The sequence below is a fragment of the Drosophila grimshawi genome, unplaced genomic scaffold (genome assembly GCF_018153295.1).
Source record: "Drosophila grimshawi isolate 15287-2541.00 unplaced genomic scaffold, ASM1815329v1 contig_184, whole genome shotgun sequence".
NCBI lineage: Eukaryota > Metazoa > Arthropoda > Insecta > Diptera > Drosophilidae > Drosophila > Drosophila grimshawi.
This window is the reverse complement of record NW_025062956.1, coordinates 98550-122514: the sequence shown is the minus strand read 5'-3', so window position 1 is coordinate 122514 and position 23965 is coordinate 98550. Positions and strand designations below refer to the sequence as shown.

General features: G+C 42.3%; 12 protein-coding genes across 12 annotated transcripts; 4 read left to right on the top strand and 8 right to left on the bottom strand.

The window, feature by feature from the left end:
* Positions 1-14: 14 nt before the first annotated feature.
* Positions 15-1935, top strand: LOC6560663 (RING-type E3 ubiquitin-protein ligase PPIL2). The gene is made up of 4 exons (XM_001987769.3): positions 15-244; positions 301-1252; positions 1310-1461; positions 1530-1935. The coding sequence occupies exons 1-4, from the start codon at positions 213-215 to the stop codon at positions 1933-1935; spliced, it is 1542 nt and encodes a 513-aa protein (XP_001987805.1). The 5' UTR covers positions 15-212.
* On the bottom strand, positions 1912-2430 carry LOC6560662 (mitochondrial translation release factor in rescue). The gene has a single exon (XM_043214747.1). The coding sequence runs from the start codon at positions 2428-2430 to the stop codon at positions 1984-1986; it is 447 nt and encodes a 148-aa protein (XP_043070682.1). The 3' UTR covers positions 1912-1983.
* Positions 1912-2766, bottom strand: LOC116804966 (MIEF1 upstream open reading frame protein). The gene is made up of 2 exons (XM_032734172.1): positions 2529-2766; positions 1912-2471 (listed from the first exon to the last, which is right to left on the bottom strand). Exons 1-2 carry the CDS (start codon positions 2694-2696, stop codon positions 2433-2435), a joined length of 207 nt encoding a protein of 68 aa, XP_032590063.1. The 5' UTR covers positions 2697-2766; the 3' UTR covers positions 1912-2432.
* Positions 2767-3081: 315 nt separating this feature from the next.
* Positions 3082-4909, bottom strand: LOC116804965. The gene is made up of 4 exons (XM_032734170.2): positions 4624-4909; positions 4246-4501; positions 3638-4187; positions 3082-3584 (listed from the first exon to the last, which is right to left on the bottom strand). The coding sequence occupies exons 1-4, from the start codon at positions 4861-4863 to the stop codon at positions 3290-3292; spliced, it is 1341 nt and encodes a 446-aa protein (XP_032590061.1). The 5' UTR covers positions 4864-4909; the 3' UTR covers positions 3082-3289.
* Positions 4910-5319: 410 nt separating this feature from the next.
* LOC6560661 lies at positions 5320-7115 on the bottom strand. Its single transcript, XM_032734865.1, has 4 exons — positions 6815-7115; positions 6371-6626; positions 5763-6309; positions 5320-5699 (listed from the first exon to the last, which is right to left on the bottom strand). The coding sequence occupies exons 1-4, from the start codon at positions 7052-7054 to the stop codon at positions 5372-5374; spliced, it is 1371 nt and encodes a 456-aa protein (XP_032590756.1). The 5' UTR covers positions 7055-7115; the 3' UTR covers positions 5320-5371.
* Positions 6024-7982, top strand: LOC6559477. The gene is made up of 3 exons (XM_001987766.2): positions 6024-6083; positions 7496-7802; positions 7866-7982. Exons 2-3 carry the CDS (start codon positions 7524-7526, stop codon positions 7896-7898), a joined length of 312 nt encoding a protein of 103 aa, XP_001987802.1. The 5' UTR covers positions 6024-6083; positions 7496-7523; the 3' UTR covers positions 7899-7982.
* Positions 7882-9213, bottom strand: LOC6559476 (isocitrate dehydrogenase [NAD] subunit 1, mitochondrial). Its single transcript, XM_001987765.3, has one exon. It carries the CDS (start codon positions 9146-9148, stop codon positions 7988-7990), a length of 1161 nt encoding a protein of 386 aa, XP_001987801.1. The 5' UTR covers positions 9149-9213; the 3' UTR covers positions 7882-7987.
* A 185-nt stretch (positions 9214-9398) lies between these two features.
* Positions 9399-10044, bottom strand: LOC6559475. Its single transcript, XM_001987764.2, has one exon. The coding sequence runs from the start codon at positions 9958-9960 to the stop codon at positions 9466-9468; it is 495 nt and encodes a 164-aa protein (XP_001987800.1). The 5' UTR covers positions 9961-10044; the 3' UTR covers positions 9399-9465.
* Positions 10045-11319: 1275 nt separating this feature from the next.
* LOC6559474 lies at positions 11320-11831 on the bottom strand. Its single transcript, XM_032734982.1, has one exon. The coding sequence runs from the start codon at positions 11638-11640 to the stop codon at positions 11482-11484; it is 159 nt and encodes a 52-aa protein (XP_032590873.1). The 5' UTR covers positions 11641-11831; the 3' UTR covers positions 11320-11481.
* Positions 11832-13376: 1545 nt separating this feature from the next.
* LOC6559473 (protein lin-32) lies at positions 13377-13946 on the top strand. The gene has a single exon (XM_001987762.1). It carries the CDS (start codon positions 13377-13379, stop codon positions 13944-13946), a length of 570 nt encoding a protein of 189 aa, XP_001987798.1.
* Positions 13947-15711: 1765 nt separating this feature from the next.
* On the top strand, positions 15712-21621 carry LOC6559312 (kinesin heavy chain). Its single transcript, XM_001987761.2, has 4 exons — positions 15712-16392; positions 18142-18601; positions 18931-20813; positions 20877-21621. The coding sequence occupies exons 1-4, from the start codon at positions 16246-16248 to the stop codon at positions 21321-21323; spliced, it is 2937 nt and encodes a 978-aa protein (XP_001987797.1). The 5' UTR covers positions 15712-16245; the 3' UTR covers positions 21324-21621.
* Position 21622: 1 nt separating this feature from the next.
* On the bottom strand, positions 21623-23933 carry LOC6559311 (protein arginine N-methyltransferase 5). The gene is made up of 6 exons (XM_001987760.2): positions 23512-23933; positions 23011-23455; positions 22774-22939; positions 22547-22709; positions 21975-22486; positions 21623-21913 (listed from the first exon to the last, which is right to left on the bottom strand). Exons 1-6 carry the CDS (start codon positions 23885-23887, stop codon positions 21761-21763), a joined length of 1815 nt encoding a protein of 604 aa, XP_001987796.1. The 5' UTR covers positions 23888-23933; the 3' UTR covers positions 21623-21760.
* Positions 23934-23965: the final 32 nt, after the last annotated feature.

The following is a 23965-nucleotide window of genomic DNA, read 5'->3' as shown; positions in this document are numbered from 1 at the left end:
AATTTGACGCGGCTTCGCCTTGGATAAATAGTGTGACCACAACATTTCACAGCTGCTTTCTAAAGTTGCTTTTGATGAATAATCGACATACTACCACGAACAACATAACTAATCGAGCATAATAATTATCGGTCTTTCACTGGATTCAACAGCATCTCGCGAATTGTTTTCATTTATTCATTATTCGTAACTACAAATAAGAAGCAGCCAAAATGGGTAAACGACAGCATCAGAAGGATAAAATGTAAGCTATATAGTTGCAATATAAACGGCTTAAATTACATGCAACATTTCGTGCAGGTATTTAACATACACCGAGTGGAGCGAGTTTTATGGTGGCAAAAAAACGGAATCCTTGGAAAATGAGCATATTAAATTTAAACGTTTGCCATTTGGTAATTGTTGTATAACCATGGCACCCTTTGAGATGCCATATTGTGATCTCAATGGCAATGTCTTCGAGTACGAGGCCATATTGACGTTCCTCAAAAAGTTCAAATTAAATCCGATAACTGGCCAAAAAATAGATTCAAAGTCCTTGATTAAGCTGAACTTTCACAAGAACGCCAACGATGAATACCATTGCCCAGCTCTGTTTAAGCCATTCAGCAAAAACTCGCACATCGTAGCCGTGGGAACTACGGGCAACGTTTACTGCTGGGAGGCGATCGATCAGCTGAACATTAAGACCAAGAACTGGAAGGATTTGATTGATGACACACCCTTCCAACGCAAGGATATAATCACCATACAGGATCCGCAACATTTGGAAAAGTATGACATATCGAAATTCTATCATATTCGCAAAAATCTACGAGTCCTCACCGAGGAAGAGCAGCTGGAACGCAAGGATCCCCAGGGGCGCATCAAAACAATGAATCTAGAAACGAAAGAGACGCTTGCCCAGCTGCAGAAAGACTACCAGCCAGCAGAGGAGATTCCGTCCGGCTCGCGACGCACTGCGGACAAATTTAATGCCGCTCACTATTCGACGGGCGCAGTTGCAGCCAGCTTTACGTCCACTGCTATGATGCCCGTGTCGCAGATCGAGGCAGCCATCATTGACGATGATCTTGTCAAGTACGAACGGGTCAAGAAGAAGGGCTACGTGCGCCTCAATACAAATTTTGGTCCGCTCAACCTGGAATTGTATTGCGACCAAGCGCCTCGCACTTGCGACAATTTCATCAAACATTGCGCAGATGGTTATTATAACAATGTCCTTTTCCATCGATCTATAAGAAACTTCATTGTGAGTCGCCATCAGTTGATAATGTAATAGAAAGATAAATTTGTTTTCATTCCTCAGATACAAGGCGGTGATCCTACAGGCACCGGTTCGGGTGGTAAATCAATTTGGGGTAATATGTTCGAGGACGAATTCAAGCCGAATTTGACGCACACAGGACGTGGTGTGCTCTCAATGGCTAATTCGGGGCCCAACACAAATGGCTCCCAGTTGTAAGTGACAGTTGCAACACTTGCAACATTAACTTCATCCACTCTTGTTCACAACAACTTCTTTGCAGCTTTATTACTTATCGCTCGTGCAAGCAGCTTGACGGGAAGCATACGATCTTTGGCAAACTGGTTGGCGGATTGGAGACGCTGCAGAAAATGGAGAATATCGAGGTGGACAACAAGGACAGACCCATTGAAGATATCATTATAGAGAATTCTCAGGTATTTGTCAATCCATTCGAGGAAGCTGTCGAGCAGTTGGCCAAAGAGCGAGCAGAGGAAGCTGCCAGTAAACAGCTGGAGGCCACAAAGCTAGCGCAGCAAAAACGCCTAAACGAACCGCTCAAGGTTTATCGCGAGGGTGTGGGCAAGTACCTTAAGCCAAGTGCACCTACAAAAGCAGAATCCACCAAAGCCCCTGCAGCGAAAAAGAAAAAAACTGCTAATGGCTTCAGCAATTTCTCCAGTTGGTAGCTCTGAGCTTTAATAAACAAATCTTTTTACCATGCACACAAATCTCTTTCACTTTTCAGTCTCCCCGTCAACATTTGACATTTCACGACTCTGCCACATCTTTTTCATCTCCTGCAGTTTGCCCTGGCGACGCTTGCGCTCCGAGGATTTCTTCTGATCAAATACTTTCAACTGTGCTGCAATCGACTGTTCTCCATTTAGGTGGGCGTCGAGCTTGTCCAACAGTATTTTGCGTGCCTCTATGCGATTCTTGGAGGCCAAACGGTGCAGATGACACTTGACGGTTAGGCCAGTGGGCAGATGTCGCAGGAAGACACAGTTGTTGGTTTTGTTCACCGCTTGTCCGCCGGGACCGCTGCCGCGCATAAGCGTTTCCTCGATGTCAGATTCCTGGAGACTTGGATATCGGGAATAATCCAAATGAGCATTATTGGAGGCCAGACGGTGGCACAGGCTGCTGGAGAGAACAGCAGCCAAAGATCGCAATTGCAGCATTACTAGAGAATGCGGCCTTTCTTTAGCAATGTCTCGCCGAGCTATAAAAATACGACTGAGTTTTCTTTTTTAAGTGATATAAGAAAATGTGAACTTACCTTGAAGTTGAACTCAATTGCTGGTGGATCTATTAGGTGGCGATTTTGGCGGAACTCGTGTCGCACTCGACCCAAGAAGTAGTTCTTATCCGTAAGCTTTAAGTGATTGCCGTATTTTATGAGATGTTTATAGAGACGCAGAACTTGCTGCCTGCTGGGTTGGAACATCTTTTTTTTCTTAATGAAATCAACAGGAACTTGTCCGGCTGAACGTATGTTTGATGGTGCTGCCAGACTGTATATAAGAGTGTTGCCAGAATATAAATAAGTGTGCTGCCAGACTATAAGACACAGTGTTGCCAGACTAATGAGCTCAGTGATGACCGACTATAAAGCACAGTGTTGCTAGACTGTAAATAAGTGTGCTGCCAGACTGGAAATAAGCGTGCTGCCAGACTGGAAATAATTGTGCTGCCAGACTACTATGCATAGTGCTGCCAGATTATATAGAACAGTGGTGCCCACCAGCCGGGCGCCTCACATGTGCTTTCCTAATCAGCTGATGTAAATGCATGCAAATCACAACAATATTAAAATTCAGACATAAATATTTCTTTGTTTTATTTTTTTTATTTAACTATTTTGATCAATATTAAACGACTCTCCATCGCAATATAAGCAAAATTATCACCAATAACCCGTAGTATAAACAAACAACAGTTTTAGTTCGGAAGTTATTTTCGTCGCTGCCAATGCCAAACTGTTTTTTTTTTATCGGTTCACAATGTGCCGTAAAATTCAACTCATCGTGAGTTTGCTAGTTATTCTAAAACCACACTGTTAATCCACGCACTGCTATCAATATCTTCATCGATTTCGACATTGTGTAAGCGACTCAGGTCAAACATTTCCTTTAACTGGTGTGCGATTTCACGATCTACAATTTCGCCACCCTGCGTCATGCAATTGTTTATGATATCCTCCTCTGTTGTTTGCATCAAAAACAGTTCTGCTGGTGTATTTTGAGGTGGATCCACCAGCATCATTAGGAAGGATGACGAAATGCTAATTGAGTACGGTAAAAATCGTACGTACTCATTCAGCATATTCTGTCGACTGCAACACACACATTAATATATAAGTTAAAATCTTCAAGTCATCTTACTTACTTTAAGAATTCGGGAAGCGGTTGATTCGACTGCTTCGTATAGCTCTCAAAGAGCGCATTGCAGTAATCATCGAAAATACTATCAAAGTGCTTGTAACGCACATCTGCAAAGACAGAGCAGGCCAGAAATACGGATAGATCGATCATGGGCGAAGATAATCGCACCGTCTGATAGTCAAACATCATGATATCCAGCGGATTCCCACTGCTGTCCGTATCATACTTATAGGCCACGTTATTCCTCAGATAATCGCCGTGGCAGATAGTGGAGAAGGGTTCCTTGGGCGCCACACGCTGGCGTCCATAACCCACATAGCTGAATACCAATTGCTGAAATTTCTTGACAAAATCCATATCAACATCTGGATGGTATTTGTTAGTTGCTTTGAGTGCACGCTTTAGTCCAGTTTTCAATGTTAAATCCCACATTGGATTCATTGAATCACTGGTAAAACGTGATTCTCTAAACTCTTTCGTTAGCTGCTGAAAACGCTTGTTTTCATTATTCTTCATTGCATAGCCGAAGCCATGGAATTTGCCCAAGTATTTAACTGAAAAGATAAGCAATATTTAGTTTGATTACTTGATTAACTCTGATTCGTGGCTAACCTGCAATGCGCACATGCTCCAGGCTTAGATTAAACCTGTCCTTGGTCACACTCCAACCATCCGTTGCAAAGTCGCCCAGGATTATCAATGCTGAGTTCGATTTGATCTCGCTGTAATAATACTTGGGTGCACCAAAGTTTCCACCGCTCAGCTGTTGGATTAGTGGCAGTATTTCGGTGTAGAAGACCACTTCATTGTGGAAAAGATCATCAAACTGTGCATCATTGTAATCTTCCGTCGATATCTCAGGCGTTTTCTGTGTGTACAACAAATATAAATATATTATTACAATAACTGCATATTGCTTGTTAAAAAAAAAGTCAGGTAAAAATCTGTGACATGCAAGCTTAATATATTTATTTGTATTTGTATTCACACCTTGACAACCAATTTAACTTGCTGCTGTTTGCCAGCGAAATCAAAATTAATTGATGCTCGGTAGCACTGGGTCAACATGAACGCCTCTTCGATCCCGATTACGGCGATTTGAATAGTCCCCACCTTAAATGTATTGAATTGCGACTCATTGTAATTGTCAACCAGGCGTCCATTTTTCAGAATCTCCGGCAAAACACAATTTGTCAGCCACTCGATTTCCTTATCAACGATCAACGCCATTTACGAGAGAGTATCTTGAGAACTGCTCGGCTTCACGAATTTTATTCAACTAGTCGCTCGGCCAGTTGTCGACGCTCGTTATAAACAATGATTGTCGAACACATATTAACATATTTTTTTTATCTGTATCTTAGACTATTTTTGTTTATATTTGATTGTCGAACACATATATACATTTTTTTTATCTGTGTCTTTGATTATTTTTGTTTGTATTTGATTTCGTTTGATTTTCGTCAGTTTTGTTTGTAATTGAATGAATTTTTGAATGTAATTGAATCGCTCACACAAATGCTCAAATAGAAAATTAGTGTGTGCTCTCCCTATTTTGAGACAAGATTCGACAAATTACATTGACAGGCAAGGCCAGCGGAGGGAGAGCCTATAATTATAAATTACTGGTTTGCATAGAACATTTCAAATGCGAAGAGAGTTGAGTGTAAAAAAAATACAGCCGACTTTTAAGCTTGCGCGTATTTTATAGCAATTATATTTTTGGATTCATTATAATTTAATTCAAATCAAAAAGTGTTTTTTTGTCTGTTAACAATTTGAATGCGCTATCCATCCAATCACTGCTATCAATATCTTCATCGATTTGAACATCGTGCAAAAGGCTTAGCTCGAACATTTCCTTTATTTGATGTGCAATCTCACGATCCACAATTTCGCCACCATGCTCCATGGCGTGCTTAACAATCTCCTCATCGGTTTGCTTCACGTTAAACATATCCCCGGGTGTAATTGTTGGAGGATCAACGAGGGAATACAGAAAGTAACCCGTAATTGACACAGAATATGGCAAAAAACGTATGTACTCCTTCAGTAAATCTTCGCGACTGCAAGAGAACATTTTGTAAATTTAATTTATATAGTTTTGATTCTTGTAGATATAAACGTACTTCAAGAACGCTGGAAGTGATTGGCTGGAATATTGTTTATAGCTCTCAAAGAGCGCATTGCAGTAATCATCAAAAAGGCTATCGAAGTATTTGTAGCGCACATCTGCAAAGAGGGAAATCGCCAGGAATACGGATAGATCGATCATGGGCGAAGATAATCGCATCGTCTGATAGTCAAACATCATGATATCCAGCGGATTCCCACTACTGTCCGTATCATACATATACGCCACGTTATTCCTCAGATAATCGCCGTGGCAGAGGGTCGCGAGGGGTTCTCTTGGCGCCACTCGCTGGCGTCCGTAGTGTCTGAAATCGAAAGTAAGTTGCTGAAACTTTCTGATGAAATCCTTATCCACTTGTGGCTGGTATTTGCTTGTTGCTCTCTCCGCTCGCTTGACACTGGCCTTTTGCATCAAGCCCCATTCCGTGCACACTGTGCCGCCAAATCGAGCTTCCATTAACTTGCTCGTTATCTGCTTAAATCGCTCCGCTTCAGTGTGCTTCGTGACGTAACCAAAGCCATGAAATTTGCCCAGATACTTGACTGAATAAATAGAAATCTATAATAAAAAAATGGAATGAGTTTATTTTGAACTGTATCCCACCTGCAATGCGAGCATGCTCCAAACTGAGTCCAACTCTGTCCTTGGTCACACTCCAACCATCCATCGCAAAATCGCCTAGAATTATAAACGCTGAATTCGCATTGATCTCGCTGTGATAATATTTTGGAGCAGTAAATTGGCCTTTGGTTTGCATTTGGATAACTGGCAGTATCTCGGTGTAGAAGTTGACTTCATTGTTGAACAGATAATAAAATTGCAACGAGTCATATAAGTCGCGGGATATCTTTGGCGTTCTCTGTGAACATAAATGAATCTTTCAGCTATTTTGTTTATCATCACGTAATCTTATATCTATTGTTTACGCTTGTTTTACTTTTATAATCATCTTGCGTGCACACAGTAAAATATTTATATATCACGAACATTATTACTATTTAATACTATTTAATATATTGCTGAAATATTTTCCTGGTATACTCTTACCTTAATAATTAGCTTCCTCTGTTGTTGTTCGCCTGCATATTTAAAGTCGATGGTTGCTCTATAGCATATGGTCAACATGTAGGCCTCCTCTGGACCGATTAATTTGATTTGAATGTTATCCACTTGAAATGTGTTTGCCATTGATTCAGAGTAGTTGTCCAGCAATCTTCCGTTGCGCAAGATCTCCGTCAGGATGCTGGTTTTTAGCCATTCGATTTCATTCTCAACAATCAGCGACATTTTCAAAAGTAACTCTGATCAAAATGGTTAGCTGCGTGGAAAGGTTTTAAGCAGACTGTCCGAAAAGCTTTGTAGGACACCGATTATATATGTGATGATAAACAAATGTCTGATTGCTATCTGAATAGATAACGCAAGTGAAAAAGTCATTTGAATCATTTTAACCCATTGTTGCCAGTTCCATTTTTCACATTTTGCATTTTGCCAAATATATTTTATAACAAAATATATGCTATCACAAGAATTGCCTGATTATTCCTATGGGAGATATATAGAATACCACTGCACCCACAGGTGTAATCGGTGATTAATATCAAAGCGTGCCTTCCTTTCTTATAAAATTGACTAGTTTTAATTGCAGTCAATATTTCAAAGGCCCCATCTATTTAGTTTTGGGCTACAAATCAAAATTTAAGCAGACTGACTATATCTACTAAGTAGTTTGGACCAAATTTCCAATGGATTGAGTATGGCTGAAAATAAATGTGATATGCCAAACAAACCGGACTGTGGTGCAACAAAATTGAATGCTGACCAATCTGCCATCCCGACTGAGACGGAGGTGGAGGAGCCGATCGTCTACGATTATATGAAATACGCCAAGAAGAATAAGAAGGGCAAAGGAGTCTACGGAAAAGCAAAGGTGACAAAGAGTGTATCCTTCAAGCAAATTGTGGAACTGGTGACCTTCACCGAGGACTGGAAAATGCTGAAAAGCCAAAGCCATCTGCGCACCGATGAGGAGCAGGTGAGTCCCAAAGAATATACGAATGACATTTTAGTATTTCTAATTTATTTATTTTTTGCTCAGCGCAAATGCACAATCTCGAGACGCAATTTTTGATTATTCCACTTTAATTCTGTTTGTTATTGTTAGTTGTTTGATTATAATCCTAAACTGTTCAAAATAAATGTAGTGCGACATTGATCTGCTTAATCTTTCATTCCAGTAAACATGTTGCACAGCAGCTTGTTCATAATGTTGCAAATAACATATTCGCCTCGATCGGTGCCTTTAAAATCGACAGTTTTAATGCCCTCGTTCATGGTGCGAATCATTTCGCGCCAAAGCGCATTTGCGCAATCATCGTGACCCAGATGGTGCATCAGATCCACACAGGTGGACACAATGCCATACGGACTGAGTACCTTGTAGTTGGTTAGCGATAATTTCGTTTGCAGCGGCTTGAAGACCGCATGATGTTCGCCGATCTCAGTCGAGGAGAAGAGATTGGCGCCCCCACAAATGGCGCTACAAATGGTGGCCATGAACGTGCCGTAGAGATCACTGGTCACAAGTACATCAAAATACTGCGGATCGACTATTAAGCGGGCAACGCATTTGTCCAGCTCCATCGGCTCTAGCTTAATATCCGGAAATTCCGTCTTCTGAAGATGGTGAGCCATATCGAGCAAAACGCCCTCCGTCTTTGGCCACTCGGATGATTTGTGCACAAGGGTCACTTTTTGGCGCTTCTTCGCCATTACCTCCCGGAAGGCAAATCTTAAAAATCGCTCAATGTCCGAACTGACAACGACACGCAGTCCCTCAACGACTCCCTCGACGGGCGAGTACTCCAGTTCCGCGTAATTACCCTTATTGTTCTGGGCAATCAACTGAATGTCAACATCGGGGAAGCGACAATTGAAGCCGGGAAAGGTTCGCAGGTTCGTCAGGAACACATACAGATCCAGATCGTTGCACATTTTGAGTGATTGCTTCTTATGCTGTGCATCGTGCACAATATCCACATGTATCGCCGCCCGGTTGCGCAGCACCGAATTAAAATACTCGTCGCCCTGATCCACAAAGATGCGCTGTGTATCCACTGGGACGCGAGAGCTGCTCATCAGCGATTTTACATATTTGGCGCCCATTTTACCAATGATGGTTTCGCCACACAGCAAAGTTACGTGCGTAATTCCGCCGTATTGGGTTTTGGGCAACACACTCACACTCTCTGTGCGTATGTCTCCTTTGGCCATGAACGCATTGACACCCGTTATGTTGGATGTATCGGCCCAGTTGCGACGCCAGGCCACAGGATATGCTGCTTTCTTCAGCAGTAGCGATCGGCTCTGGGCTTTTAGCATTGTTCTCCAGCTGCGTTCAATGCGCCAATTTGGTTGCGAAAAACTAATTTAAATAATATATATAATTTAAATATATATTTTCCATAAGTCACTTAGATATATCAAAACAGTATTGTTTTTAAACTGGTTGAAGCCGGATACATGATAATTTTTTTTGCTATGTGCTATGCTAGAGAGGCACTATTTCACTAGGTTCATCCTGTTGAGCTTTAAGACACATCAACTAAATCAAAGATTACACTCACAGCTCTTAGTTTTTGCATCCCAACCCATTTATTCAAATAGTTATTGATTTTGTTTTTGTTTTTGTTAAATAATTAGATGTCCCAGCAAACAGTCTTGTCCGGACAGGGACAACCGTCGATACCGAAGCCGCCAATGACTATTTCGGTTTGAGTGCCCTTCTGCTGGGGACCCTCAAGTCGCCAAGCATTCTTAACATAATATTTGTCGGGTAGATAATAAATCGGAATTTCCGTCGTAAGCTTAACGTGATCCTCGAGTAACATTTTCTCCATTTCGGGTGAAACGCGAGTTGCGTCCAGTCTGTATGGCTTCTGTTTGGCGTGGCGGATGCCCGGTTCCAGCTTGAGGCGATCGTTCGGAATGAATGCATCCAGATTGCGGTCCAGTTCGTCCCGCAGAGCTTGCCATGTGATCCGGCAGTTTTCGCATTTGCATTTACCGCCATGGTAGCAGTAGCGCATCTTCCCATCATCATCCACAATCTGCAGGGGCACACATATTCTTGGTGGTTCCGGCTGGCGGGCCGTCTGTGTGGACCTCGTTTTAACAGTGCGCTGCGAATTCATTCTGCGTCGGGTCGAACTGGGCCGCTTGGGAGAATTTGGGAGTTTGGGAGTGGGAGCTACAAGGCGACTACAATGAATTAACTTCGCATTCTAAATTCTGATTCCAAACGTTAACAATTACACAAAACACAAAGTTTCCTATTTAAGGCTATATTTGATGTATTTCATTGAAAAAGAGTAAAAAGAAAACCAATTTTACTATCGTAATCCTCTGCATAATTCCAATAATTCTGACAATTAATCATTTATGGTCTATACCAGCGTATGTGTCTGCTGCTAACTGTCTTATGGTCTATACCAGCGTATGTGTCTGCTGCTAACTGTCTTTCAAATTTTGAACGAATTTTTAAAAGAAATCAACCTGAAATGTTATTAAAGTGACTTTTATAAACTTGTGAAGAATAAGATATTTCTGATTGAAGAAGATAAATCCGCTGACCTGATAAAACCATTTCTGTGTCTGATAGAAAACTGATTGAATGGCTATGGAAGCTATATCAATGAAGTCTTAACTACCTATACACGACTTTTTTTATTATCAGCGATAGGTGTTAGAATATGCTCCTGATTTGTTGACACTTCAAATTATCAACATGCGCTGTTTTGAATCAGTTGTTAAATGCTTCGTCGAAGCGACATTGTTGCCAACCATGTAGTGTTAATCATATTATGATAAGAATAAATATGTGCATACAATCCAAAAGAAAAAGTACTTGCCATCATAATAATAATGGGCCATTATGCGTATGCCAGCGCAATAAACTTTACTCCAATTTGCACGTACAATTACAATAAATTTATGCCTAACCATTGCCAGAGGTCGGGCCGAGAGTAACGGCTGTAAACAACTACATAAATATGGCCAGAAGCAGAAGCGAAACGGAGTCTGAGCTCCGAACAGTGTCTGAAATTGAAACTGTAGAATAGGGAATACAATTGGGTTGGTTGTGCGGGGGGGAGACAGTAATAAAATCGTTTCCGGAAGTGTAGCATATTTGCAGGCGCCGAAACAAAGAGTAACAAAGTGAGAGGAAGAGGGATATAGTAAGAGCAAAGCAGATAAATAAATAAATTGGTACATGTGTAAGCCCCAGTCGATACTTTATCATCATGCAAATGGCTCTGCCGCCGGCCAATGTTAACAAGTACAATGAGCGGCTGAGCAAACAACAAGCAAAACAACCACAAACAACAGCAAGTAAATCCTTGCTGTGTTATGCTAAATTATGGCTCCATTGGTCAAAAGGGCAATGCGACTGTCTTCTGACCACATAATCCCAAGGCAGACACAAACAAATTTCACACACACAACACATACATTTGCATTGAATGGGATATACGTATGTACTCTGTAATTTATTTATGCTATGCCAAAAATTACATACATATATATATATTTAGATTATAGAAAAGCCACTCAAATCAAAATGTTATACATTGTTCGAGCCCCCCACAATCCGTCTCTCAACACATTGAGGTGATGTATCCTTCTTCCTGCCCAGCGGCGAAAATGGTTCGTGGTCATTGTTCGACCATCGTGATTTGATTGTTGCTGCTCAACTTGGCCTTGGCCGTGCTGCACATCATCATGAAGCTGAATATAGTTGCCTCCATCAGGCGGCACACACAGTAGGCAACCAGATCCACCAAATTCTCGGCGACTCCCAAATACAGACACATTTCGCACTTTTCAGTTTGTGTCCCTTGCTTTGAGTGCTTCGGAATTTTTCGAGTGCTGCTTATTGCACTTTTATTTATTGGTTTGGTTTGTATCGCTCGCTTGGAGTGCTGCTTGGACAATGTTGCTGTGGTCTCCTTTTCAAAACGACAACACTTCAGTTTTTGGCAAAGTTTTCTGTCCTGTTGCTGCTGCTGCCATTCGCTGTTGCCCGAAGTGTCCTCGTCTCGTATTTCTCTACAAATCATTTGCCGAGCGACAGGGCAACACACTGCTTCCCCAATAACGGTGCATGCGCACCACAAATCATAGCTTTTCCTGCCCCCCTCCCGCACCGACTTCATTAAGCCAAGTGAATATGTGATATGCGTTTCTGGCACCAATTTGTCTTTATGCTGTAAAAGACAAAATTCTTCAACTCTACAGCTAATGATTCAATAATTTTAAGTAATTTCACAATAATAACTTGAAAAAAAGGTTTGTATTTATATAATTATTATGGGAACTATAATTATTAAGGGCCAAGTGGATTACTTATTAACCTGGCCTCTTCATCCTGATAGAATGCGCAATAATGATTCTTTCTCGAAATTTGAATATTGCTACGGTTATTTAGAACTTTATCGCTTATTATGATGCGTAACAGGGATATTTATATCTGGATTTGAATAAATATATAACAAATATTTTATCTATAACATTCATTATATTGTCCCAAAAATGCTCATTGTTACTGTTTACTGTCGGGAATTGTTATATTCAATCGGCAATCTTCTTCCAATCTTATTTGTTTTCTATACCTATTTCAACTCCAGTTGGTATCCACATCAGTGAAATAGACAATTTAAGGCCTCGATTAGAAGTGCTTTAGATTTAATTGTGCTGAGCCAAACATAAATACCCTTGCGCCGCATCATAACAAGGGACTAGCAGAACAACTGTGGCACGCCAAGCAAAACCAAAAAAAAGGTAACCCAAAGGTAGTTCAAAGGACATTTATTGCCACTCCACCGACCGAACTGAGCTAGTATCCCGACTTGGCTTAGAGCCATATGGTGTTGCTTGTTGCAGTGCGGCTCAGAGTGCAACATATGGTCAGCAGACGGGAGGCAGCAAGAAGTTCCACAGCAAGTTAATTGATGTGCCAGTCGACAGTCGACAGTAGCTCATCCTCAAACTCACCCCTCTCGCTCTCGCTCTCGCTCGGCACTGGCCATCTCGCTCCTGTGTGCTGTTGAGCGTGAAAGTCACAAATTATAGAAAAAGAGATCACATGCCATGATAGCGGCAATTTGGCAAGCTATGACGCGTGCCAGTGCCAAGAGGAGAGAGCGAGAGAGAGAGAGAGAGAATGGCGCAGCATGTATGAATGAAAAGGTCAAAGTCGTAGGCGTGAGCGAGAGAGACAGAGGGAGGAAGACAGGGAAAGGGCGCGCATCTAACCCCTAACTGGCCAAGTGAGAGTGAGAGGGAGAGTGTCAGAGCCGCCCCTTTGCTGACGATCCTTGATATGGTAATGATGAAGATCCTGGGCAAGGGGTCATTTGCGGGCCACACTTATATACGTAAGTTGGTCAGCGCGGCGGTAAAAATATTTATACTCAAGATACTCAAATGGGGTGGCTTTGAGGCCAACTGCAGCGCATAATCATTTCGCTTGGCCGGCTCGTGCCGCTCGTGCGTCCGTTGCAGTTGCAGCGCAACATTCGAGCCGAGCAGAGGCAGCACTGGAGCCACAATGAGTCACTACTACTCATCGGACGAGGACAATAGCTCACAGTATCTGGGCAGTCCCAATTACAATCTGACGCTGATGCCGCTGCACCAGCATCAGCATCAGCAGCAGTACAGCAATGTGGCATACTTATCTCCTGATTGGCAGCTCCTGGATGCCGCAACCAGCAGCTTAGAGCAGCAACAGCAGCAGCCAACTGGCAGCTATGAAGCGCACACCATGCAGAAAAGTCTCTCGGATCAGCCGCTAAGGAAGCGCGCTCGAAGATTGAGTGCGCAGTCGGCGCCCAGCCAATTGATGCTCAGTCCCACGGTGCAGAAGAGGAGGCGGCAGGCGGCGAATGCTCGCGAGAGGAAGCGCATGAATGGATTAAATGAGGCATTCGATCGGTTGCGTGAGGTTGTCCCAGCACCCTCCATCGACCAGAAGTTGTCCAAATTCGAGACCCTGCAAATGGCTCAATCATATATCCTGGCGCTATGCGATTTGCTGGACAACAATGGCGAGGATGTGGATGCTGCCGCCTATACCATCTTTGGTGGCAGTGAAAGCAGCTTTGAGCTTGGACAATAAGCTGTTATATATATATCATATATTATTTTTAGTGTGTTGTTTGGTGTCCATTGAATCGAAGATTTAAGGTTTGTGATTTTTCTTCTAGCTGTAGCATTATATTTAATGATATATTGTAATAAATTAATAAAAATCAAGCGAGAATATTTACAAATATGCAGGAGAAAGGATGACATATTATTAACGTATATATATATTTAAATATATATAAATACGGAAAACAAAAAGGTTGATCTCCTGACATTTTAATATGATATTTTATACAGATCCAACATAATAAGAACTTAAGTAAAAATAATATATTAAAGAAGTAAAAACAAAAAAAATATTGAAATGTTTTATTTAAAAAGTTTGCGATCTCTGAAAATCAAGAAGCCATTAAAATCAATTTGCTTTGGGAGCCACGCTTGAATGGTTACGCAAAGACTCATAAATTAATTAGAAAAAGTTCATTGATAGGAAAACAATAAAACGACACAACTTACTGGAATGCCAGAACATTATTTATCCTCATGTAGCACTGAAGCGTAACGCCCCAAAATGTGCTTATACTATTTTTAGGGTGCTATTCGAGTCCTTTACATAAATAATAGAAGCAGCTGAGTCTTCACTTAGTGAGATACATTTAATTCAGCTATGGAGGGGAGGTGTGTAAGAAAACTACAGCTATAGTTACAGTAGGTTGACTTAGGATTCCTTCTGATTGTTCTGCATTTCTGCTGACATTCGAAATTTGTCTAAATCAACATGGCTAATGTTGCATGAGTACTTTGAGGCAGGAAAGTTCAGAACTGGCGGGTATATTACAATAACGTCTCCTTTCGAAGCATCGATAGCAAGGATTCGATGCGTTTGCAACCAAGTCCTTTACATTTGCCAAGGCTTGTCTGCAACCGATTATCAAAGTTTTGCTTAGCAAAAATGGGCAATATTTGGACAGCCAGTGCTTAAGGATCGAACATTTCATCGAGAGCGCCGCAAGCGAGGCGAAGGGCGTCTACCAGGAAAGCAAACTGCCGTTTTACAACGACAGCGGGAATCAGTCACTCGCCTACTTTATTTATGTATATTAATTTATCTGTTGCAACCTTATAAATATGAGATTTAGTGAAGATTAAATTATTTAATGCCATGTTGTCACAGCCAGTAATTTTTGGCATTCGTTGGCGCGATATAAACGGCTTACTTTTTGTATTTCATCCATATGGCTTAATGGCTTTAGATTGCATGATTTTACTTGTGGGACAACTATTTTTCGACACTTTTAACTTCGAAAATCATCCAACCTTTACTATCACTAGACCATAGCATAGTTCTTATGGCATCCAGTTTATTTCTTGCAATTTTAACTTTACTTTACAATATATTTCCAACAATCCAAAAATATGTCAGTATTTTGCTGAAATTAACGTTCGTTCATTTGGGAGGAAATTCAAAAGTGAGTGTTGAATAATTGTCAGAATTGATAGCGATACTTAACGAAATACACTCACTTAACGAAAAAAGCCAAGTCGATATGGCGAATTTCCATTAATTAATTAATAATACTTAGACAATTCATAGAATATTAACCACTGGAGCTTAATTTGTGAACCTATCAGATTTGTGGTGTGTTTAATTAATAAAAATGGCTTCAATTGCCGTTTGTATGCATTTGTGCTATTTGAGCGATATTATATCGATGTACCGCCACAATCTATCGACCATCTATCCAACAAATAATTTTTTATTCAACGTGATATTGAAGCTAAAAAATATAATTTAAGTGGAACAAATTTTAAGGCACAACGCATGCGAGTGCATTTAACGTGCTGCAAATCATTCCGGGCCAAAATACAAGCCAGATTTATTATAAATACGGGCCATTGCAGCAGCGATACCAACAACATTTGCATCCAATTCATTGTGATTGTGGTTGGTGTCTGGTATAACCACAAAAAAAAAAAATATTTTCTCTGCATTTCGAGGCTCAATTTGTGCGCGAGAACCCAAGCACACTTATAGCAAAGAGCGGTTCGACACTAAATCGAAGTCACAAATCAGTAGCTGTCTTCGTCATCGTCATCGTCATCGTCGTTTTCATTTGCATTGAATGTTCATTTTTAATTACATATGTATTCCTCTTCGCTTACATCGAATTTTAAAACTGAGTGTCAAAGTTAAAAAGTAAATCCACCATTCAAATTGCGAGACAACTGTTTACTCAACTACAACTCTGCTGTTGTCATTACAACAATAACAGCAACAACAACAGCAATTGTGGAAAAGTGTGTGGGTGACGAGGGAATATTGCATTGAAATGTCTGCGGAACGTGAAATACCCGCTGAGGACAGCATCAAAGTCGTCTGTCGCTTTCGGCCACTCAACGACAGCGAGGAAAAGGCCGGCTCAAAGTTTGTTGTCAAGTTTCCAAACAATGTGGAGGAGAATTGCATATCCATAGCGGTAATTGAACAATATTAAAAATACGAATTACACACACATACACTCACTCATACATACATATATTTTGCGTGCCGTTGCGGTTCTATGGCGGTGACGTCATGCCGAACATTGTCTAACATTAGCGCAGTACGTTAGCCTTTCCTTACCGCCACAATTATACAAACACACACACATTTATGTATATATAAATGTGGTATGAGCAAGTGAAAGAGAGTAAGCAATTACACACAAACACACACACATGTGTATATGCATGTATGTGTTGTGCTTGTATTTTAACTAATTAGTGCTCGAATTTTTGCGTGTCTTGGGCAATTTCTCATTTTGTTTTTCCCAAATAACTTTTAAATTGATGCAATAGTTGCCTTATTGGAGCAAAAATAACAGCGCTCCATTGATTTTCCACGCACAGTGGCAACCTGCTATTTCTCTGTGTGTGTGTGAGCAGTGCCACCCACAAGCGATTTGTCCGCAACTTGGCATGTTTTTTTTTGTTTGTTTGCATAGTTAACTGGCTTGATATGGCAATATAAATATGTAAATATATATACACAATATGCATATTCTACTACCTGTCTACCAATCCGCCCAACTCTTATAACATAAACCTGGGTAGGTAGTCGATGTGTGTGTGTGTGTGTGGCCCCAAAGCAAAACATCGCCCTCAAAATGTTGCTGCTGCCTGCCTGCCTGCCACCAGCTGCTGCCACTCAAATGAGTCATGCACGCAAGCCCGCAAAAAACTGTAAATAACAATAATGAATATGTATTACTAGAGGAATTTCGATTTTACTGAATATTATTATTATGAATGCCCCAAAAGTTCAGCTGTCTCTTCTTCTGGCCGCCATTATAAAATCTTTGTTGTACACACACACACACATATATATATATATATATATATAAATATATGTATATATATATATTTATTTACTTATGCGTGTGTATGTCAATACTCTTGCTTTACACAGCATTATCAGCTTTTTAAGTGTCTTTGATTGTCCCTCTCTTTTCCTTTATGTCATTAATTGCAAAAGCTGAACTGCTGCTGCATTTAATCTAAATACAATTTTTGATTTACAAATATACACAGCAAAGTTAAGTTACGGGTTTTATATTTAAAATGTGATTAAGCTTTTGCCTATTTGTGTGTGTTTTTACCGGAAAATCTTTGTGTTAACACTGACCAGGTGGCATAGGGTGACACACAAAAAAGACTGAAAATGAATTCATATTTGTTAAAAGCTGGGAAAAGCATTCTAGGTCTAGTTTTAGTTGTTGTTTTAGATAATCATTTTACATAAAATGTAATACTAAATTGAGTGTAAATTTATAACTATATCACAGCTGTATTTATTTCTGTTACGCTCCTTAACTTCCTAAAGGCAGAGTACCTGTCAGTCAATCTCTCCCTTGTGAATCTTTCTTAGTTGTGCGCACACTGCTCACTGCTGCTGCTCTCTTTTGGCTCTTTCTTTTCGACTACTTGCCGCTATTCATTAATTTCAAGTTCCACTCATTTGTTGTACGGCTGACTCTGTTCATCACATAATTACGATCCGCTTTGCGGCCATGCGTTGAAAATGATTTGAAAGCTGCACAAAGTAAGGGAAGGGGGTCTTTGTCGGAGGAAGACGATTCATGTTACTACCGGCATACAAAAAGAAAAATAAGAAAAAATAAAAAAATATAACAAAAATTTTACTTGGCTACGAATACAAACGAGTTGTGTATGTGTATTTTTTTTAGGGTAAAGTCTATCTGTTTGACAAAGTCTTCAAGCCGAATGCGTCGCAGGAGAAGGTATACAATGAGGCGGCCAAGTCGATTGTCACGGATGTCCTCGCTGGCTACAATGGAACGATATTCGCCTATGGCCAGACATCCTCCGGCAAGACGCACACAATGGAGGGCGTCATTGGCGATACGGTGAAGCAGGGCATCATTCCGCGCATTGTGAACGATATTTTCAATCACATTTACGCTATGGAAGAGAATCTGGAGTTTCACATTAAGGTCTCGTACTACGAAATCTATATGGACAAGATCAGAGATCTATTGGACGTATCCAAGATCAATTTAAGTGTGCACGAGGACAAGAATCGTGTGCCCTATGTCAAGGGCGCCACAGAGCGATTCGTCTCCTCGCCCGAGGAGGTCTTCGAGGTGATCGAGGAGGGCAAATCCAATCGCCACATTGCGGTGACAAGTGAGCAATTATTTTATAACACAAAAAGAAAATAAAATAAATGCATTTAGTGAGTTTGAAGTGGCACTTATTCATTAGATAATCAACTAGCAGCCCTTTTTTATGAGCTGTAAAAGCTTAACTGATTCGAATGCTTAAATTCAATTTAACATACAATTAATCATTCAATTAATCATACTTAAAGCATTTGAGCTGGATTAATTGCTAAGCTTGTATTCAATAAATCCTGCTTGAAGCTTAACTGATTGCATTTCCGATATGAGTGCTTATTTAAGTTGCACTTTAATTCGAATATAGTTGAATCTAAATATGCCTTTAATATCTTACAGACATGAACGAGCATTCATCACGTTCGCACTCGGTATTCCTCATTAATGTGAAACAGGAGAATCTGGAGAATCAAAAAAAATTGTCCGGCAAATTGTATCTAGTGGATTTGGCCGGTTCGGAGAAGGTATCGAAAACTGGCGCTGAGGGCACCGTGCTGGATGAGGCGAAGAACATTAACAAGTCGCTGTCGGCGCTGGGAAATGTGATTTCGGCGCTGGCTGATGGCAATAAAACGCACATACCATACCGTGACTCCAAGCTGACCCGTATCCTGCAGGAGTCGCTCGGTGGCAATGCACGCACAACGATTGTCATTTGTTGCTCGCCAGCGAGCTTCAACGAATCGGAGACGAAGTCAACGCTCGACTTTGGACGTCGCGCCAAGACGGTGAAAAATGTGGTGTGTGTCAACGAGGAGCTTACAGCCGAGGAGTGGAAGCGTCGCTACGAAAAGGAGAAGGAGAAGAATGCACGACTCAAGGGCAAGGTGGAGAAGTTGGAGTTGGAGTTGGCGCGTTGGCGTGCCGGCGAAACGGTTAAGGCCGAGGAGCAAATCAATATGGAGGATCTCATGGAGGCCAGCACACCCAATTTGGAAGTGGAGGCGGCAGCGCAGGCCGCTGGTGCCGCTCAAGCGGCGGCCGCTCAGCGCATGGCAATTGCTAACATGTCCGCCTCGGTGGCAGCCGATGAGCGTGCCCGTTTGGCCACAGAATGTGAGCGGCTCTATCAGCAACTGGACGATAAGGATGAGGAGATCAACCAGCAGAGCCAGTATGCCGAACAGCTGAAGGAGCAGGTTGTGGAGCAAGAGGAGCTCATTGCGAACGCTCGACGCGAATATGAAGCACTGCAGTCGGAGATGGCACGCATCCAGCAGGAGAACGAATCGGCCAAGGAGGAGGTCAAGGAGGTGCTGCAGGCCCTTGAGGAGCTGGCCGTTAACTATGACCAGAAGTCGCAGGAGATCGATAACAAGAACAAGGATCTCGATGCCCTCAACGAGGAGTTGCATCTGAACAAAACTCAATTCAATTCCACCTCAACAGAGCTGCAGCAGCTGAAGGACATGTCCACGCACCAAAGGAAACGAATCACCGAACTGCTAATCAATCTGTTGCGCGATCTGGGTGAGGTTGGCCAGTCCCTAGCGGCCGGCGATTCCGCAATCGATCTCAAGATGAACGCTCTGGCTGGCACCGATCCCGCCAAGCTGGAGGAGGACTTTACCATGGCCCGCGTCTACATCAGCAAGATTAAAACGGAGGCAAAGAACATTGCGCAACGCTGCTCCAATATGGAGACCACAAACGTGGACTCCAACAAGAAGATCGTCGAGTATGAGAAGGATCTCGGTGAGTATCGACTGCTAATCTCGCAGCACGAGGCACGCATGAAATCGCTACAGGAGTCGATGCGCGAGGCAGAGAATAAGAAGCGTAATCTGGAAGAGCAGAACGATTCGCTGCGCGAGGAGTGCGCCAAACTGAAGGCCGCCGAGCATGTGTCGGCGGTGAATGCCGAGGAAAAGCAACGGGCCGAGGAGTTGCGCTCCATGTTCGACTCGCAAATGGATGAGTTGCGCGAGGCGCATACCAAACAGGTGTCGGAGCTGCGTGATGAGATCACTGCCAAGCAGCATGAAATGAACGAGATGAAGGATGTGCATCAGAAGCTGCTGCTCGCCCATCAGCAGATGACCGTCGACTATGAGAAGGTGAAGCAGGACGAGGCCGATAAATCGAACAAACTGCAGGACATCATTCAGACCAGCGAGCGTCGCGAACAGGCACGGAAAGACCTTAAGGGTCTGGAGGACACCGTCGCCAAGGAGCTGCAAACGTTGCACAATCTGCGCAAACTGTTTGTCCAGGATTTGCAAGTATGAAATGAAATCAATTAGTGGGTTTGAGGAATTTAAAATTGTTAATTCTGTTTGTTGCAGCAACGTATTCGCAAGAATGTCGTCAATGAGGAGAGCGAGGAGGATGGTGGCTCGCTGGCGCAAAAGCAAAAGATCTCCTTTTTGGAGAACAATCTCGATCAGTTGACCAAGGTGCACAAGCAGTTGGTGCGCGACAATGCCGATCTGCGCTGTGAGCTGCCCAAGCTTGAGAAGCGTCTGCGCACAACCATGGAGCGTGTGAAGGCGCTGGAAACGGCGCTAAAGGAGGCAAAGGAGGGCGCGATGCGGGATCGCAAACGTTACCAGTACGAGGTGGATCGCATCAAGGAGGCAGTGCGACAGAAGCATCTGGGCCGACGTGGACCCCAAGCACAAATTGCCAAACCCATTCGGGCGGGCCAGGGTGCTATTGCAATTCGAGGCGGTGGTGGTGGCGGTGCCGCCGGCGGTGCCACAATGGCTCAGGTGAGCGCTGTTAACTCCTAATTGGCCGGCCGACCGCCCGCCCAGTTTCAGTACCGTACCGTTTCAGTTTAGCTCCGCTTTAACCTACTTAACCGTAAAAAATTATTGCCTTCGCTTAAAGAATGTCGTTTTGCGATCATGTGCAGCGCTTTATATATAAATATAAATAATTAAATAAATGAGAGGAAAAAAAGGAAAATAATTAACTAAATTTTACAACAACAAAACCCCCACAGATATTTAAGGATACATAAACTATGTTTAAGCATATTTATAAACTTTTCAAATATAAACTTAAATAAAAGTCGCAGACAATTTATGTATAGAGTTGTTATTTTTTTCGGTTCTATTACATTTTGATTATTATGCATTACGTTAATAAAGATGTATTACCATCTCCGTTGTAAAAAAAAAAAAAAAAGTTCGCCTTGTAGTATATTGCAGTTGAGTCGTCAACCTCATAAGCGCATGTTGTAACCCATGCCACCCACATTGTGGCGCTCGGCGTCAGCAGGCTCAGTTATCTGCCACTCATACCAGACCTTCTCTGGATCCACACAGCGCCAGAATTCGATGGAAATCGTTTCGCCTGCCTTCACAGTTTGAGGTTGCTATGAATGCAGAAGAGAAACAGATTAAAAGAACTGATTACACTTATTTTAAGTGACATACCGTTGGAAAGAACATTGGAAACCAGGAGAACATGCCCGGCGTATGCGTTAGGGGATTAATGCTCAGGCTAATATTTTTGTAGAGCACGGTATCAAAGTAACCCCCAATGCCGTGCAGCACACAATCTTTTTGCACCTTAAACGACAGCTGTTTGTGCCGCGTGTTGTCAATTGTGGTTGAGCGATTGGGATGCGTAAACTCGAACAGAGCCTGCGGATTATCGATGTGGTAAATGTTCTTCAGCAGCACGACGTAGCCACAGTTGAAGGCGGACACCGTGGACGTCAACTGGAAAACATTACTGTGCAGCACAGCGGACATGATTGGATTGATATACGAAGTGGATTTACAGGGTATGCTTATGCCATCCGTCTTGAGCAACTTCAAAGCGCCATCAAGGCATTCGGGCGACAACTCATTGTCGCCAAATGAGCCAAGTAGCTCGGAGACAAGCACATCGGCTAGTTCGGGCGGCGAAAAGTCCCGCATATCCTTGGAGAAAATGTGAACATCTGCATAAATCAAATAACTCTAATTATAGAATTAAATATTGTAAGCTATTTGCGCTTTACCCTTTTTGGACCATAGTGTCTTGACCATGTTGGAGAGTGTGCGTATTGCACTAGGATTCTTTTCAATAATATAAACGCGCACTTTACGCTTGGTGATCTCAGCGGCATTGAATACCGCCCGGGCCAAAGGACCACGTCCGCCGCCCAAGACCATGATGACCGTCTGCAAGGGGCAACATAGAATTTAATTGATTTGCGTAGCTGAATCGTTAATAGTCTGGGATTACCAGCTTACGCTTGCTCTCTTCCTCACTGACGCGATCCAACAGCACCTGCTGTACAGCATCCTGGTAGACTTTGTATTTAACGGGATCTGTTTCAAAAATTTCGTAGGTGTAGCTATCTAGATTATCACATAGTGGCTGTAGCGGAATCTCCAACATATTCTCATAGCTGCATGTAGTAAAACATATAAGAAGTTTATATATCCTTGAAGACAGGATAATCGAAGCAGTGCCACTCACTTGTTCAAGGTGTGCGTATCGCAATTATCGTTGATCAGCTTTTTCATGTAGTCCGCATACTGTGAAATGGCTTTATCATTGGGCTTTGTGGAGATAATAATGTTGGCGCGCACCGAGATGAAGTGGCCAATAATTGTCTGCCACTCCTTGTGCAGCACATAGAAGTTGGAGCGATTTAACACAAATAAACTGGATGGAATTATTATTGCCTCTATGGGCTCGCCGATCCAACGCCGGACAGTCTCCCTGCTGGGTCGATCCGAGTCAGTGAGCTCCAGCACCACTTTCACCTTTGCATTGTGCTTGACGGCAAAACGTAAATCATTCCACCAACTCCAGGGATCGACTTGTTGCGCCTTTTCAATTTCCGATTCTGTTGCGTCTGTGCGATGCTCAAATGTGGCCAGCTCCGGATTTGTAATGGGAACATGAATGAACCAGTTACCTAAAACAATAATTATTTAAGCAGTGCAATAAATACTAAAAACTAAAGCCAAGCACCTTTCGTCCTTGACTGGATAATCTCGGCCAAATTGTCATTTGTTGGTCCCCTAATGCGAACCATGACGCTGCCGTTATTCTGCAAGTGCTCTGCCCATGTAATGTCGCGCAGCAGCGCTGCTTTGGAATATTCGCGAAGATTGGGATTGGGCGAATCGACCTCAACATCGGACAGCTCAAAAATCACCTTAGAGTTCCACTCGAGGGCGCTCAATGCGATTGCCGGATATGTGGGATCTGTTTCGAATGGATCCATGGGCAGCATATTGGCGTTGATTGATGTAGCGACCACATTGTAGTTGTTCGTATGGGCTTTTTGAATCAATTTAGCTATGCTAGCTATTCCCTCCTGGTGCAGACAGACGTAGTAATTCATTTCAATATTAAAAAATAAAATGCGTTTGCCGGCTTCATGTGTTCCAATCGCAAAGAAATGTAAATAAGAAATCGATAC